We start from the raw sequence: 18,633 nt of genomic DNA, 5'->3' as shown, positions 1-18,633 counted from the left end.
ATAAAGCACGCTGAGGTACACTACGGAAGTGTGGGATGCAATCTAGAGCCCTAGAGCCAGCTGGATCGACTAAATTCGTCATTGACTTTGCAGGGTGTTTATGTGTGACAGATGTGGGGTGTCTCTGCTCTGCTATCCTGGCAGTGGAGGGCGAGAGTGCTGCAGCTGCTGCGTGGGGTGCATGTCAACAGACACACGACAGACAGAAAGGGAGAGAGAGAGAGAGAGAGAGGGAGAGAGAGAGAGAGAAAGAGATGGGGGAGTCTATTCCGATCTAAATATAGGCCTCAACAGCAGCACAGCCTTAAATATTTCATTGCCTCCTCTCCTGAAATGGAGACGGGGGAGCCAGTGGAGAAGGGGGGAGACAGAAAGAGAGGGAGGGCGCTGGGGAATTGGGGAGAAATGGGTGGTAAGGGGTGCAGTAAGAAACAGATCAGTACAAAAGGGATGTAGTCAAAAATAGAAGGCAAGAATAAAGCAACGAGAGGGGGAGAGGGGCAAAGCAAAGAGGGAGGGAGGAAGAGGAGGTTGAAGGCATGGGAATCTAATCCTTTTCCTTTTTATGCAAAACGAGGACGGGCGTATTTGTGAATTTCTCTAGACAACTGGTGCGTCATGGAAGATAAGAGGGTTATCTTCTTATATGTGTTGCCGAATTCCCAGAATCGTTTCTATTTGAGGCAACTTGGTGCAGAATTGAGAAGTTTCTGCTATCTTCTCAATGAAATATGCTGGTGTTGACGCTATCTCCAAATAGGAGCCACTTAGTCTTCAGCAAAATCAAAAATCATAATGACACAGTAAAAAAAAAAAAAAAAAAAAACAAGCTTAAGCCAAGCAGATTTGGAAACAGTGTCAGAAACAAACAGTGCCTATTGAAACTCAAGTGTAGAACAGAGGCACTGAAGAGAGGAGGGTTTAGTCTCAGAGGCAGTGTCATTCTGCTTTGGCCTTGCTGTCACTTTGAGGAGGATAAAGAGTGTTGCTTTGACACAGGCTCCCAGTGCTGCTGCTGTAAGCTGCCCCTCTCCCTGCTTGCCATTGTATGTGCTGTGCACTGTGCTGCGTGTTGAAGGAGAGATAAAGGTTAAAGCCACATGTACAGGGAGCTGCAGAGAGGGACGCAGCATGCAAAAGATCATGCATGTGTGCATTCTCTCTCTCTCACACACACACACACACACACACACACACACACACACACACACACACACACACACACACACACACACACACACACACACACACACACACACACACACACACACACACACACTCAGCCACTGAGGAATGCATGTGTGAATGCACATGCATTCACACTGGCATGCTTGTGCAGTCATGCTTACATATACACACACACACACACACACAACTGCTGGTGCCGGTGTGTCCTTTGTTCTGTCAGTGTTTCACAGTGATGGATGGGTCGGCATGCAGAGCACACGGAGTCATTAAGTGAGGCCCGGTGGAGGCCTTTCTCAGCCTGACACCCACAGAGCAATGGGCTCCACAATGGAATGAGATAGCATCACAGAATGGCAATGATCAAGTACGTGCGTACACACACACACACACACACACACAAACAAACAGATGCAGACACCTCTGTGTACATGCACACACTTTCAGATTGATTCTCTCTCTGTCTTACACGCACGCACGCACACACACAAAAAGAGACATGCGCAGTGACAAAAATGACCTAAGCCATAGCATACTGTGGACGAGTTGGTTCAATAACAAGAGAAACTGATATACCCAGTATATGACTTTATCAAATTAACTGGAGAGGCCCTCATATACAGTTTTGGAGATACTGTTTCATACTGTATGTGTGTGAACTGCACTGTTAGGGTGACAATGCGATGAAATGTGCTGTCCTCTCCTAGGATTACAGCAAAAGAGGAAAGGAGGTTGAGAATGCATGGACGATATCACTTTTGTCTGCATAGATTTTTGCATACTCCGCCTATTAATGATGAATGTTAGGGATTAACAATTAACTTGTTCGCAATCACCTCTGCTTAACTTGTGCAGATCTCCCATTGACTGGGAAATGTGGACGATCTACTAATAAAGAAAGAAACAAAAAGAGGTAAGCTCTACATCAGCTAACAATTGGCCCATTAGCTGAAGGCAACTACTGGTTTTAACAACAGTAGCTCAAGTGAAGTGAATTGGGTTTTAATTGGGGACATCAGGCTCATCAGTACAAGTGCTGCTTTTAGGTGGGGGACAAATGGAAGTGTCTCTGTCTTAATCTTTCAGGCATCCACAGATCATCTGAGTCAAAACAACTAGTAGGAGCTGCCCTACTACTGTACAATTTACTCTGCAATACATTGCATAGTACCATAATGATGGGGTGGCCCAGAATAATATTGTGCAGTATCCTCTCTACATTTCTCTCTACAACACAAAACAAAAAAAAGATCATACTTACGTTTTATGAATGAATTAAAAATAAATAAATAAGCAGGGTTTCCCCCAGAAAACTTGCTAAGCCTGGTGGTCGGGCCGCTGGGGGGTGGGTGACTCCAATAAACATGTTAAATTATTATTATTATTTTAAAAATGTAAATTACTTATCAAACACACCTGTGATAACATAGATTGAAAAATAAGCCAGAGTGATACCTCTTCTCTGAATAGACAAGCTAAGCCAGTGTACTGCTGTTAGCCAGTGAAAATAGAGCAGAGTGGCAACTCTTCACTTTGTTACACAATCTATGTCAGTGCGCTGCGGTAGCTGGAAATCTTCTGTGCCTTTGCCAGACAAACGTTCATATTCCACTCAAAAACATTATTTCATTCAAATTATGTCAAATTCCGCCATATTCTGCTTAGCGGCGCAACTTGGTGGGCGTTATCCTGGTAATTTCTGCTCTGACGACGTGCTAACATCCGTGCTAACTCGACTGGTGCATAAAAAAACTATTTAAAATAAATAAACAAGCGACGCTTAGCCTGGCGGGGGGCAAGAAAAGCCTGGCGGCCCGCCAGGCCTATAAAGCACTGGGGGAAACCCTGAATAAGGAATTTTCTCTGGCATTTATACTTTTTTGCTGTATTGAAAACATACCGAAGTGCCCAGTTGTCACGCAAAAATCTCTTAACAGCTACCTAAAAATTAAAGGCAACTACTGAAATTACAAACAGAGGGCAACCATAAGACAAAACAGTAACTGAGTAAATACTTTTTGTCAAACACAGAACCTTGGAAGCCCTTTACTTGTTGCTTGCTCCTTGCTCTCTCCTTACCTTTTGAAGTGGCTGAGCAGGGTGCCAACCAGCTCCCCAATGCGGCTCTCGGTGGAGGGCACCATGCCCTGCAGGCACACCACCAGGTCCCTGCTGTCCTTGGTGTGGAACACAACCAGCTGGTCCTTCCCAGGGGACACACTCACCCCTGTAACCTGGGACAGAGAGAGAGGAAGGACACACATGCATAAATACACAGAAACATGCACAAAAAGCATACAAAGACATCCAAACATACAGATATACACATAAAAATATACAAGTGGTAACATGTGCATGTTGCATAACAATTGATTTCAGCAGTCAGACGCAGACATAAATATAACACGAATACATGCACAGACACACACACTAGGGAATTTGCGTTAGCACAACCCAAAGGACATGAATTCACTGGGGTTCTCAGTGCAGACTACAATCCATCATCCCTCATTTAACTAGGAAGTGAAGGCAAGGGACCTGGAGAATATGGCATATTCAGCGGATCTTTCCTTTTAGCGGGGAAGGCAAAACCTTGGCGATAAAAAGCTGTGTTCATGATGAATTTTCTCAAATAATTGGACATCTGATGCTGTGAATATCACAATTCACAACGGTCTTTTGTAGCTAAACAGGCAATGTGTTTGGGATTCATATTGAGGCTATACATAGTAAAAATGTAATCACTTGGTGGTACTAGAGGATATAAACATCAAATAGTGTGTGAAGTTCAAAAGACTTAACAAAATCTCATTAAATATGCTGATCAAGTCAAAATGAAGCCAATAGGTATACCAGTTTCTGGTATATTTATTGGCATATAGGATTTCTCTCCTTCAAGATTGAAATCAGCAGTTGGAGCAAGCAGTTATTGATCAGCATCCCAAAGGGCCAATCAAAGGTTTTAATCAAAGCTCCCAAACCCACATACCAATGGAGTGCAGCAGGGCTCAATGAGGAATCCCAATATTGAATTTGGGTTATTTACAGGGCTTCAAAAGTGTGCACAACAGGAAGGTACAAATAACATCACACTTAAATACAGTTTAGAGTCAGACCTTGGCCTTGTTTTTGGTTTGCAATCCTCTCTTCCCTCTTCCTTTCTTCCCTGCCCCCATTTTTTTTAACCATTATCTGTCTTGCTTTTAGCCAAGCTCTCTGCGTGCCCTCCTCCCCTAAGTTTCTCCACTCTACTATCCATTTATTTCTCTCTTAATCTGCCTCTCTAAGCCGGAGCGCATGCAGTGTATGCCGAGGAAACAGCCAGAGGGCAGGCAGTCAGGTACATTAATACCCACTCAACAGAGCGAAACACCGAGACAAATCCTTATTCCATCTCCATCAGAAGACGACAGCGAGAGACAGGCTGGTACCCAGGGCTAAAAAACACCCCAGCTACCTTATTTACCTACGATGCGACACCAGCGACTTTTCTCCCCATCGGCAACAAACACTTCCATAATCACAGTGAATTAAAGCCTAAAGCCGTGCCTCTGTCTTTAGCAATTCACCCACAGTTAATTACGTGGAGCTAGTTACATTTACATTTATATTAAAGGCTTAATTGATTGGAACGAGAGCCATTGTTCTAATGAGTTGGGTAATGATACATCTGATTCATTTCCTTGTCTCATATTTTGTTCTTGATGCACCAGGACATCTTTGCCCCCCACTATGAAAATCAGTTAGGACTACGGCTAGGTCTCCAGCCATCTGTTCATTTGTTAGTCCATCTGATGTACATGATATCTCAAACACCACTGATTGGATTTTGACACAATTTAGGGATGATGATATATTTTGCCATTACATTCCAGCATTTTCAAAATTGCCCTGACCGGCCAAGAGTGGGGCTAAAACCATTTGCCTGTGCAGTGTCTTCATTTATCCGTATGTCACATGGGATACTGCAAAACGAGAAGGCACATGCACATCCACAGAGTATTGTGGGTGCTGGGCAGTGAGAGACATAGGCCTGAGAAAAAGGAAAAACACCCACACACGGCTTTTTGTGTTCCCAAACATGATTTATTTTCATTTTCCATAGTATGCTCACTATGAACAAAATAAAATAAATCACATTTGGGAACACAAAGAACCATGTATGGATGTTTTTTCCTTTTTCACATGCATGATACTGCAAAAACCACTTAATGGATTTTGAAGAAACTTGGGGAAACGATGCATCTCACCACTCAGCTCTGACATTTTTAAAGCCACCCTGAATGGCCCAAGGGAGAGGGTTCAGTCACGGGTCCAAACATATTTGTTATCATCATTAGTCTGGGGCAATGTGTTCACCATTGCCTTGTTCACTTTTATGAATGCCATGTTGCTAAATCAGCAGCAGCAGGTGTATTGTGGTGGATGAAGGGTGAGTGAGTGAGCAAGTGGCCGTGTGATGTGGGTAAGCTGCGAACACGCAGTCAGGAGCTTGCTGTTTGCTGACAACAATCGTCTGCTGCGGTCCGCTCTTCCACTCTGTTCCACAGTTGTCATCATGTGGATATGGAGGAAGCAGAGGGCCCCTGCCACTCAGCTCTTATGGGAATGACTTGTCCGTTATGTAACATATCCCAGGGGGCGGGGCCTCAGTGACTAAGTGGACATAACTGAAATTCAGTAAGGACAACTCATGTATAGGACGTGTATTTATTAAATGATGAGGCGCGGCAATAGATTTGACTTTCGTAGGCTGGATCTGCTTTTATCCGAGATGCTGCACACATCTTGTTTCATAAATTGCTGCTGCATATACATATTTCGTAGGGATAAGTGCAATCCCCCTGGAACATAAAAACAGATCTAAGCAGGAGAAGCTGGGGAGGAGGAGGGTTAAAGCTTTGCCGTAATGCATGAGAGGGCGCAGCAGGGCAGCTCGTCAAGCCGCCTGTCAAGGTGAGCTGACCTGTCATTTAAAAGGCTTTGAATGTAGGGAGTGAGAGGATGCTTGGTTAAGTATGAAAAGTGTTCCAGTCAGGAACCACTCAGCTGATGGTAACTGAGGACTTGACTCAACTAGCTTAACCAGCTCTGCGCTTGTTTTTTTTTTTTTTTTTTTGCTATTGATGTTTACTGAAAAGAAAAAAGCTCTGCATCATGATCGCATGTATAAATATGGCCAAAATCGAAGCAACATGATGTGTTCTGTATTAATTCAGGCACCTGGTGAAGATCGGGATGGCTCTGTCTCATTAGGTAACCACCAGTTAATTACACGGCACACCTGCCCGTGGTCACAGGTTATTTTCAGGGTGTAACCATGGTGTTTGTGGTCAGACTGCAGCTGTGGGCATGAACTGTGGGAGTTTGCGAGAGAAACAAAATGAACAGGTAGATGGAGGGATGAAAAGAAAGACAGAGGAGAGAAAGAGTGGAAGGAGAAATGTGAGCTAGGGGGAAATCACAAATAAGCCCCGCTGGGAAGGCGGAGGGAAACGGCGCACATACAGGAGGGCGATTTGTGCACATGCCTGAACGACACCAGACATCAGCTGATCTGCCCTGCCGCTCTGTATCCATGACAACACTGTCTCCAGGGAAGTTGGCATGACAACGGTGGAAAGAGAGAAGAGGCAGAGAGAGGGAAGGAGAGCTCTGGATAGGGGTGGATAGGGAGAGGGGGCGAGGTGGGGGTGGGTGGAGGAGGAGGAGGAGGACGAGGAGGCAGGAACAGAATGTGTCGGGGGGAAAGGATGGAAAATGGGATGTGAAAGAGAGAAAAAGACAGGGAGAGCTGGTGAGATGAGTCAGTGATGAGGAGTGGATATTCTCCCCATCTCTTCAACTGTGCTTGTGTGATTCAACAAGGAAGCAGGCAACATGGATGTAATGATCCCAGTTTTGCAGTGCAGGCGTTAACTGGGATATAAATCCTCGGTTCACAGCCACTGGCTACTTACTAATATCAACCATCAACCACCCTTGCTATTCCCTTTGGTTGCCCCGCAGCGGCAGCAGTAAATGCACAGCTTAGGGCAGCCATAGGGTTCACGGGGCGTTAGCGCATCAGCACTAATCAACAACGAGCTAACTGCTTTCCCCTCCGTTTGACCTCCTCCAATCGATCGCTCCACGTCATGCCTCTATGCCTCCCAGCCTACGTCTCCATCTTCATATCACCCTCTCGCTTTACCTCACCGCTCTCTTTCTTTCCACTCCTCCTTCCTCGCCCTTTCACCTTGACCGATTCGTTCACCCCTGCAGTTTGACATTTACGGTGCAAAAAGGTCTGGTGTTTATGAGCAAGGTGGAGAAGAAGCCATAATCAGTGATGTAGTGGAAAATTTAAAAAAATGGAAAAACTTTGACCTCCAGTCCCCTATCACCATAAAGCAAACGACCACCTTTTTAAACTGAAAATAATATCATGAAAATTGAGTATTCATTATTATTATCTGTGTTTCAAATTAGCATAATCCACAAACACCATGATGCATATATCGAATAACTGGTTTCAGTTTATCAATCTATATTGTGTTTTTCCCTACCAAAAAAAAAAAAAACACAAATAAGTAAAAAATCAGCACAAACAGGCTTTGCTTCACAAATAAAAAGTGGGGTAAAGCAGCTTTAAATGGGTCTACCCTCCACTACCTTTCTGGTATAACAATACTCAATGTGCAATGTGCTGTTTACTGTATCAGTGTTATTGTGCCAGTGTGTGTATAAAGTCTGCCCCCTCAGCCTCCTACAGAACAACTGCCTATACCTCATGTATGGGATTGATTTTCTATCATTTCATGGTGTGTATAAGTGTGTGTGTGTGTATACATGTGTGAGCAAACAATAAGTAAAAATCCTTCAGCCTCTTTTCCTGCTCTTCTTCTCTCCCACTCTCTGTCTCAGCTCCATCTCCCCATTTCATTTCCAGATGTGGTGATACAGGCTCTGGTGTCCGTCTCTCCAAGCTCTCTAATTCCCTCCTGTCACTCTGTCAAATTGAACACTGGGCTGTCTTGTCACAGTTGTCACTGCACACCAGCCTCATATCTCACTCATTTCAACAGACGGCGGGGAGGTACCCATCCTGTAGATTAATGCTTTACACTTTCCCTCCCTTTCTCACTTCTGCCTCGCCTCTAAGGACACAGGTCCAAACAGACTGCGTAACTGTACATTTGTGTTTTTTAATTGCTGTAACAGTTGTTTGTCTGCACGTTTGCCAAACTGATTCTTTCTTTTTTTTGAAAGACTGGGAAGGCCACTCACCTTCAGATATTTTATTCTAAGAGACAGACAAGTGCAACACAGGAGAGGAGGCTCTGTGGGATTAAAGCCAGCGGGGGAACAAATGAGGCTCTAGAGGAGGATGTAACCACTTGACTATCTCTGGGTGCACACAATGCTGCTTTCTTGACCAGGTCTTCAACAAACCTTCAGCAAAAAGTGGGACAGCTGGCTTTCTATTAGAATGACCAGTGGCTGCATGAAAAGAAAGAAAACAAACAAACAAACAAAAAAAAAACCCTAAAACAAGTCTGAAATTCAGCAACCTCAGCAGCGTTTTAATGAAGGACGTTTGAATGTGGGTGTGTGGATTACATAAAATATTAGTTTCCGAGGAATATATAAGATGAACAGATAGATAACACGCATAACATAAACACACACACACACACACACACACACACAGGATACTTTACCATGGAAACAACCTTATGTGTTGTGTATGTGCAGACTCAATGGACCTATCAGAGTTTGAATATGAATGAAAACCAACCAATTGTAGGGTTGGGAGAGATTTTTGCATGTTGACATGTTGCCACAGGATCACAGAAATTCTTGGCGAACCACAAATGTCTCTGTTTGTGTGAAATATAGAGTTCTTGCCCTCACCCGCTAGAGGAGGAAATTCTGTCACTCAAATCGTTTTATACCAATTCCAAGTGGCTCCAAATATTGAAGAAGGCTACGACTGGATTAGAAGAAGATAAATACAGCTAAAATATCAGTGTTTTTTTATGAAATAAACTTCAAAAAGGTCCCAAAAGAGTTTTGCATCCTAAACTTCTTTCAATTAGTGATAATTTTTGTGCGTAAAAATTAGATTCGGCATTGACAAAAAGAATTTAGAGCCAACACCCATGACTTTGTATTCTATTGTGTGAGGCAAGGTTTGCCTCTTTTAAAAGACACTGTTCAACACACCCGTAATAGGTGTTTATACATGAGAATGCGAAATACTGGGCTTGAAAAAACTGCTAAATAAAATGGTAAAAGGCAATTATTTTGATTCTTAAACATAATCCCATTATTATACCAGCTGTTCAATAATTAAACAAGGCAATTCATCTTTTTCTTTTTCTACTGGAGTAGGCTTCGAGGGCCTTCATAATTTCCTGATATATAGCCTCAGTATAATGAAGTGGCCATTGTAATCAGACTTGGCCAAAAGTAGCAGTGTGCATATCAACCAATTAGCACCTGATAATACACAGCCAAAGGTGCAATTATTGCTACAATGGTTGGTGTTCTGCTGGTGTCACTGTTTTATTAACGTTTAATGTAGAGGCAAAGAAATATATTCCAAAGCTAAAAGTTGGTTCATTCACCTTCTCTTATCCATCTTTTTGTATGAAATCTATTTTAAATGAGTAAAAAGCAAAAAAATATATGACTTTGGGCTGCACTCCCAATTTTTCTACTTTATGCAGTATATTAATCTTGCAAAGAGCATTTTTATTTTGAGGCTGTTTGAGACACTAAGGTGCAATTCAGTACAAATCAAGAGCAAATCTCGCTAAACCATTCTCTGAGCTATGATCTTAACACTTTCTAGTTTAAAAAATGACACCCACAGATCAAGATCACATGAAGCAGCACTTTGTGAATTTGAATCTAACATGACTAAAATCCCTTTTTACACTGATCTAAATTCCCACTACCATCTGAGACTTCAGCTTAGTACAAACAGATAAACCAACATTGTAGTCCCACATTCTAGATGCTGCAACTGTCCCAGGTAATTGACGATGAATAACAGTAATGAATGACTGAATAATAATGAATTCTGGAGCGGACTGTTTGTGGTGTGAACATGAAAAGGCCGACATCCAAAAATACAGGAATCATTGTGCGCTTTGGGTTGAAGCAGCTCCCGTAGCTCTGCTGTAAATTATGGGCTCGGAAATAAAGAACCGATTGAAGTAAGTAACTTGACAGCGTTGGCAGCTTGCAGATAGCAACATAGCAGCAACATGAATCAAAGGCTGACATGGAGCAAAAAGGGAAAACACTCCCTTTTTGGTACATGGAACAAAAATCCCAAAACTGTGGATGGTGCTCCATGCCCATGTTGGATACTGTATTGGCCAAATGTGTCTGTACAATAAAGTGAGAGAGGGAAAAAAAATTCTCTGCCTTTTGACCTCTCAATATTTATCTGATGCGGACCAATGAGCAGGGTCACAGCTCCCACACGGCTTTTTGGTTTGTTTGATTTTGTGAAACACAACTTGTGAAACCAAACCAAACCAAATGAACAAGACAACCGCGTATCAACAGTTCCTTTAAATTCAACTTAATCTAATGTAATATGATAATCTAATGTAATGTGATAAATGACCAATTAATAACCATCTTTGCTTCATGGTTTCGTTATAATGAGGGACCATCAAGGCAGAACGCCGGCGAAAATGCTGCGTTTCACCTCCCAAGTCAACAGCAGTTAACCAGTTTTTCACCCACTAAAAAAGCAGGTGAAAAACAATCAAACAAAACAACCATCACCGTCTGTACAATCCACTTGGTCTGTGTACACCTGGGGTACAATGGTATTACACCAGTGGATAATGAGCCCCCCTCCAGTTTTCCACACTGTGTTAATGGTGGAGGAAGGTATCACAGGAAACAGTGTTATAACAAGAAGAGTCATACATTGTAGAGGGGGATGCTCTTCATGGGCTTGTACTGCTTCAGGGGGTCCATCTTGTACAGGTGGCGGTCGGTGATCAGAACAGCCCGGTCCTCTGCCTTGTGGAAACGGTTGATCTGGGAAACACAAAGCATCTCATTAGTCACTCCACAGGATACACACACACACACACACACACACACACACATCCAAAAAGCACACCACAGGGAGAAGACAGCAACCAGAAACTGTTGAGCATTTGTGTTTGTGATGGAAGATATGTATGCGTGTCTGCACCCAGCGCTCTCAGCAGGTAGAGGGAATAGATGTTACAAAAGCACCCCACCTTGCGCACGTTGCAGGAGAACAGGACCCTCATGAATTTGTCCTTCCGCTGCAGCTCGCTGGAGACCAATGTGAACGACGAGGCCGTTTCAGGGCTGTCTCGCTTCTGCCAGAAAGCAAAGAAAACCAGTTACGACACTCCTAGCTGCATTCAAAGGAATTCTATTTAAGACAGTTTTGGCTTTCACGGTGCTCAGATAAGGATGGTTGACAGGAGCTGAAATGCTTATATATGCTCAAAGACACATATTACCATAATATAACAGAAACGGAGGCACTGATAGACACACATACACACATCAATGCAAAGATACTGGCGCCCACACAGAGCAACTCATTGTGTAAACACATAAACAAATAAACCTCCATGTGCACTGCAAACAAATGGCTATCTGAACAGTCATTTAGTCTCAAATTCAGCCATAAAATCTTGTTTTTTGTGAAAAAAGCTGCCAGTAGGTTGAGTTAATCCCACTTGTCTCCAATGTTTATCAACTTGTTTCCAGAATTTTTTTGAATCAGGTGTCATTTTCTTGATGCTAGTGGACCGATCTGCCTTGTTTCAACAGAGTTCCAATTTTTCTGATTACAATTGTTGAAGATTTAATGTTTGCTGAGTGTTTCTTTCAATCTGTCTTTAATTTTCTCCTCGAACAAATACAGTTGCACAACCATATTACTGTTCTCCACCCTCCACACCTCCACCAAGCAGAACTCACCAGGTAGTTGCCCTCCCAGGCCCTCTGTAGCCCCAGATCGGCTCTCTGGCCTTTCAGGGCCTCCAGGCTGGCTACCTTGGCTCTCACCTGCAGGGCCTCTTCTGGAGAAAGGCCTTTGATGAGGGTCCACGCCCACCACCTTGAGGGAGACACATACAAACACACACATAAAAGAAAAGACCAACAAAGGGAGACTGACTTTCTCCATCAAGGGTAGTGCACAGAGCCTTGATAGTTGCATCTTGCGTGTCAGCAGGACAGTAAAACAGGATTGCAGCACACCCCGGTCGTACAGGACAGCAGTTTTCATTCACTGATCTTGACACCTAACACGGCTTTCTGAGAAGGCTATTTTCAAAGCAACAAACTGTGCCCAGTTTCAAGAAAATAAATAAAGAAATAAAACTCCAGATGAAAGGCCGTGATGAGTCTTTGATGGAAGGAGGAAAATCAATGCCCAGTGTGGGCCAAAGGCTGAAGGAAACATGTGTAAGGGCCTTCAAAAGGACTCAGCTGGACATAAAATAACACCCTGGGCCACGGTCTCTCTCCCACTCCCTCTCTGCCAGTTTGGGGTCAGATTCACTCTTTCTGTAGCCAATTGAGGAAATTGATTTTTTCAGAACCCAACAACTTAAAAACTTCTCGCCTTAAAAAGGTTCATCTTCTGTCACATCCTGTTTTGAATGAAATTACAGAGAATACAGACTATGCCATTAAACATTTAATAGCACTTTCACTTTATCTTTGAACTGGCTGAACTCTAAGTGAACCAACTCTAGCCTGCCCTTTACTCGGACAGGCTACACAGAAAAAGCAGCCTGATGTGTGTATTTGAAGAGCGTGAACCTGCGTTTGAATCTTGGAAGGAACCTGATATGAGCTGTGTTCAAAAGTCTGCGGTAGACAATGTGTGTATTCCAGAAAGAGGCGACCAAACAGGCACAAACAGTTAAATGTTGTCCTGTCTGTTTGACTACCTGTTATAGATGCTCCTGAGTGCCTCCTCAAACTTGCGCAGGACTTTAGGGGGCGTGGGCCACTTGACATGCCTGCCGTAGTCCTTCATGGAGCCCACGTTTTTGAAGCGACGGTTGACCTCACGGATGTAAGACTTGACTTTGTAGCGCCGGTAGGCCCGCAGGATCACAAGAGCGGCTCGCATTCGCCGGTATCGCATCCTGGCTATGGTACCTCTCCACACCTGGAGATACAAGACAGCACATTATGTTACATTACATTAAACTGCACCATCTAGAAGACTCGCAGTAGGTTCACAGTCATCTATGCATCTATAGTTCATAGTCTTAGGATCAAGTAGCAGCCATGGATTTCTCCTTTTTTACATTAATTTTTTTTTTTTTTAGTTTTTTGTTTTATTCCCTTTAAATATATACACACACAGGCAGATAGACAGAAAGATAGACAGAGATACGCACATACACACACAAAACACACTGAGAATACGGCATAATTTTGTAATTTGTGTAGCCACTGTATAAATCACACATTTTTCTTGGCTTTCTACTGCTGGGCTGTTCCTCAAAAACAAGAGCAATTTAATGAAAAATCCTGCAGTGATGTAGAACAAATGCAGAGAGGAGGGACCTCCACAGCTACTATCCATGGATTTTATTTATTTAGTAGAAAATCCACCAACATCCTGCATGACTATTTTTAGGTCTAGGTAATGGTGGTTAAAAGCAGACCATATAAAGATACAACACTGCAGTAAAGTCAATGCAATTTTTATATGTATGTTTTCAGGCCAGGCTATTTTATTTAGCTTGGCCAGCCTTCTGAGATCAGCTAAAAACATCTCACTTCCAAAGAACAGAAATATCTAATTTTGAGAGCAAATTAAGTGATAACAAAACAAAAATCACAACATGATCAAATTCAGTACTTGTCTATTACTCAGATATATTTGAGAAAATGCAATGGAACAATGATCTTGAGGTTAAGATCACTGGAAACTGAGTTACAGTACGTATCATATATATTTTCTCATTTTCACTAATTACAAAGTAATTACTGTTTTTTCTTAGGAAGCCAAAATGGAAAGGGTCTCAGCTGTATACATCATGATGCTTGTAATGTTTGAACAGCATGTATGTAGACTAAAATAAGGACCCCAATCCTGCCTTTAACCAAACATAAGTTGAGCGGCTATCAGACCCTCTAAAACATGAATAATAGATGTTAGTGGGACCCTTGGGAGCCCTAACTCCTGGTCCACCCTCACTAAAATCAACACCATATGCTCCCCTTGCACTTACTCACACACACACACACACACACACACACACACACACACACACACACATACACACACATATATATACAGTCTGACAAGTATATTTAACTTAATTGTAAACCTAATAATGACTCCCAATGCAAAATCGGTATCAAGTGCACTACACAGGATAGACACAAATTGAAGACAATGCTGCACGGTGCACTTGAGGTTTATAGCATAAAACTGATGCACAGTAATCATGGAGATCATGAATATTTAATTTTTGAAAGTGTGGGGGGTGGCCGACGGCAAAGAGAAGGATTTCTGTCATTTGCATATTAACTGTGGCGTAGGCAGTTCACCTGCAGAAAGAGGTGGTGTAATAATTGGCAGAACAGAGGATAAGGCATGCACCACTAGAAGAGGGGAGCAGCGAATGAATGCATGTCATTTTAAGATGATAAGGTATTAACCATACAAACTGCAAACATATATATTTGCTGAAATGCCACTTCTGAACCAAAGGAATTCAGTGTGGTTCGACCTCCATAGGAGTCCCGCTGTAATTAAATGATCCAGTTCAAAGCTTCGCCTCTGCCACAGCATTACAGCTGAACTGACCCAGCAGCAGCCTCCTCCAGAGGCTGGGGCACAGCAAGATTGATGAATGACTTCCAGTCAGCCAGCAACTCATCTCATCAGCAAGCCGGCCATACTACATGACACGTCAGAATAGATTTGGAACTTGTAATCCACTAAATTTAAATAATCATGTGGTGTGTGTAGCTTTTTTTTTTTTTTTTTTTTTTTAAATCAGCCACACTATTCTGAGAAAGTTTAGAAATAGGTCTGATCTCAATTGTCAGGGCCTGTACATGACTAGTTTGTAAGCTATAAAAATACGATTTTTTTTTGGCAACAAATACAGGAAACTTTCACAATGCTGCAGAGACAAAAATAACAGGGCAGGTCAGGAAGGACAGAGTCATTATTTATGTACAAAGATCTACTCTGTGTGATCTATTTGACATCTTTTTGCCAGTAAAGCTATCATCAGCTATTCAAGGGTGAAAATAGCGCTTCCAATCCTGTGTTACAACCGTAGGACTCACTTGGCCCTACTTTGGCAAAATTGCCACTCACGACCTCACCCTCTCCTCTGTTTCCTCCATGCTGCAGTGTGCGCCTCATCCATAATGGATGAGAATGAGAAGAGAGGAGCAAATACATATTCATCACTCTAATCGGCCCCCGAGATAACTCTCCCACATGGTTAGGGTGATGGCGATGGGAGGATTGAATGGGAATCACTGCCTGCCCTGACTGTACTGTAGCTGTCTTGGTTGCTTCTGGTAGCAAGGTTAAGGAGTGCATTCATTCAAATTCAGACTTGATTCAATGTGTTAAGGGAAATTAAGTGGAGTTATAAGAGCAGACATTGGGTCAGGGATTACCATGCAACAATGTATCAAAATGAAGCTGGGGTAATTGCTTGGATGCGAGTGAAATCAAGTTGTGAATTAAGTAAATGGAAATTTCAATGTAATAAACGGGACTACACAGTTGTCTTCATCATTTTCATTTATCTGGTACAAATGTTTTGAGTGGAGACCGATAATTAGAAATAATGATTATTAAAGTAAATTTAACATTGGGCTCATTTCATAATCATACCTCAAGTTCACATGACTGATATTCATTTTCCACTGTATGACTTTGTTATTATAATTTGTGGCAAGGTTCCCACCATTTTTTCTTTTTTACAAATATGGAAACATAATGTCTTGTTTCAGTCATGAGTTGGAAGCATGCTAAAAAGAACTATCTTGTTGAGCCAGTAATCCTTTATAAAGTAATAACATGATCATTAGTACATGATCATCATTAGTACATTCTTCTGGCAGCTCACCATCTTTGGAAACACACTGCATCATATCCAAACAACAAACAAACTAACTAACTAACTAAATAAAAAATCTGCCAGGCGGATAGTGAAAACTTGAATGGAGAGTGGTTTTGGTTTGATGAGAATGCCTGTCAGTGTTATGTCTGACGTTTCAGGCAGAGTCTTTGACTGAATGGGACCTTGCTTAGCAACATCGGATTATGTAACTCATATGACAAATGTAATTTTCAAATTCCAGGAATTTGTTTTATAATGCTTGGTGTCCAATAGATTACATAAAATAATGACCAGACATTTCAGGTAACCACAGAGAAGTATTTGGTCATTTACTTGGTCAAAAGGTCAGTTGATCTGTATGTTTCTGTGACTGACAATTTACCTGTCAATACAGTATGTCAAAAGTGCAGATATGATAAAATGTTTCTCTAAACAGGTTAAAACAAACACGAATCAGACCAAGCTATGCCTTGCAGCTCTGATAATGAAATACTTACATGTTGCTTTGCTATGAGGTTTATTACCTCATAGCAAAGCAAAGTTACCCAAGGAGACTTTCAGTTTCAGCTCAGTTAAGATATTGCCTGTCAAATATTAGCGTAGGAGGGGTTATTGTCAAATCAACAGCTCTGTTTACCTACTCCACAAGTAATCAATTAGCATATGAATGACTGGGGTCAGAGGTGAAATCAATGCAGAAGGAAGGACAGCAAAAAGCAACAATGAATCATCTAACTGCAGCTATAGTCTGACCTCATTGTCTTTGAAGCCTAATTAAGATGTATGACAGGTGGAAAGTGGGAAGAGGGTGGAATTATGATGGGAACACACGCGTGCGCACACACACACACACACACACACACACACACACACACACACACACACACGCACACACACACGCAAAGTCTGCACAAACATGCTCGGCTGCTTAAACAGAGGAGCAGACATCTTCCAATGATAGTGGTGAGCTGAGGAAGACGACACTCAGGGGATGTTGGATAAATCAGGCCAATAACAAGGCCCCTGTCGGTCCGCCCTCACTCTTCTGGCCAATAAAGCCATCTGATCATCCTTTTAGAGACTCTGCCATCATGGAGCTTGCTCTCACCACGCTCTGGGGCTCAGGATTTACGAGCTCATCAAAGCCAGATTGGGGATCTTTCGTCTCAACAAAGTGGGACAGATTGCTGGAGTTTTATTGGAGGGGCTGGCTGGTTTGAAATGCATGCTGGGTAAAAGCCTTAACAAATCACAAATGCCAGGACGCTGGGCGGATGGTGGGAGAACATCGAGACAAGGGCCATTAAAGGCTACTGAAATATTTTTTTATTTAAAAGTGTTAGGCCTACAACTAATAAGTCATTAATCAAACTGTTAACCAAGCACAGACTCAATGAATGGCGGCGTAGTTGACATTTTAAAAGGTCCGCTACCAAAAATACACAAACAAAACCTTCGCTCTGTTGTCACCCAGGGAAAAAATGCATTACCAAAATTCCAACATGGAAAGACAGATAGCCTAGTTCTGCACAATTGACACACTTGACTGCAATTCAATGCTGAACGTCTGAGTTTCCACATCCTCTGGGGATGTTGAGCTGGTTTTCCAGTGACATGCTCGATACACATGGTGGGCAGAGGGAGGCTGAATCAAGCCAAGTATGTGACACAATTTAGTGAGGGTGCAACATGCTCCGATCACAGGCTCTCACAGGGGACAGTGGGCCAAAGAACATTAGCATAAATCAATATAGTGCTCGGGTGAGCAGCACACCACCAGGACCAGTAACACTACTATACTGGATATGTGACTACCCTGACTCACCCTGACTGTCCTCTCTTCCACCCAAGACTCCCAGCATCATGTTATTCATTCATTCATTTATTTTTGCTTGAGGGTAATGTTCTTTAATGATGTGAAGTAAATGTGTTCAAACTGATCATGAACATGGCAGTCTGATTACAAAGGACAGCACTGAAGATGAAACTGAACGGATCTAGACGGTGCATCCATCAATTAGATGGGATGGGGAAATAGATTGGAAGAGTATTGCCACTGGTCAGCAATTTAAGCTTGAAATGGATATAAGTTGACCCTCCCCAGCTCTACATAGGGCCAGAATAGTGGATACATTCAGAAATGCAAGCATGGAAAAGAAAGAAAATTTCTGTAAAAATTCAAGACAAAGAAACCCCTATTAGCTACATTATTCACACATTTGAAGGACACACAGCATTTTCAGACCACATAAAAAAATAATGATGAGAAACTAGTGAACTGACTATACTCTATAGACTCACGAAAACCATAATATGAAAGTAAAAAAAA

At 42.4% G+C, this 18,633-nt stretch overlaps 1 protein-coding gene across 1 annotated transcript in view; it reads right to left on the bottom strand.

The window, feature by feature from the left end:
• myo1d (myosin 1D) overlaps nt 1-18,633 on the bottom strand; it is a 108,929-nt gene that overhangs the window by 17,615 nt on the left and 72,681 nt on the right. The window contains exons 17-21 of the mRNA XM_030077517.1: nt 13,143-13,366; nt 12,163-12,301; nt 11,445-11,549; nt 11,122-11,235; nt 3,265-3,419 (exon numbers count right to left, since the gene is read on the bottom strand). Of these exons, the coding sequence (XP_029933377.1) occupies nt 3,265-3,419; nt 11,122-11,235; nt 11,445-11,549; nt 12,163-12,301; nt 13,143-13,366 (737 nt within the window). The remainder of the gene's footprint in view (nt 1-3,264; nt 3,420-11,121; nt 11,236-11,444; nt 11,550-12,162; nt 12,302-13,142; nt 13,367-18,633) is intronic.

Source organism: Myripristis murdjan, chromosome 19, assembly GCF_902150065.1.
Source record: "Myripristis murdjan chromosome 19, fMyrMur1.1, whole genome shotgun sequence".
NCBI classification, from domain to species: Eukaryota; Metazoa; Chordata; class Actinopteri; order Holocentriformes; family Holocentridae; genus Myripristis; species Myripristis murdjan.
Note: the sequence above shows the minus strand (reverse complement) of the source record. Positions and strands in the feature narration are given on the sequence as shown.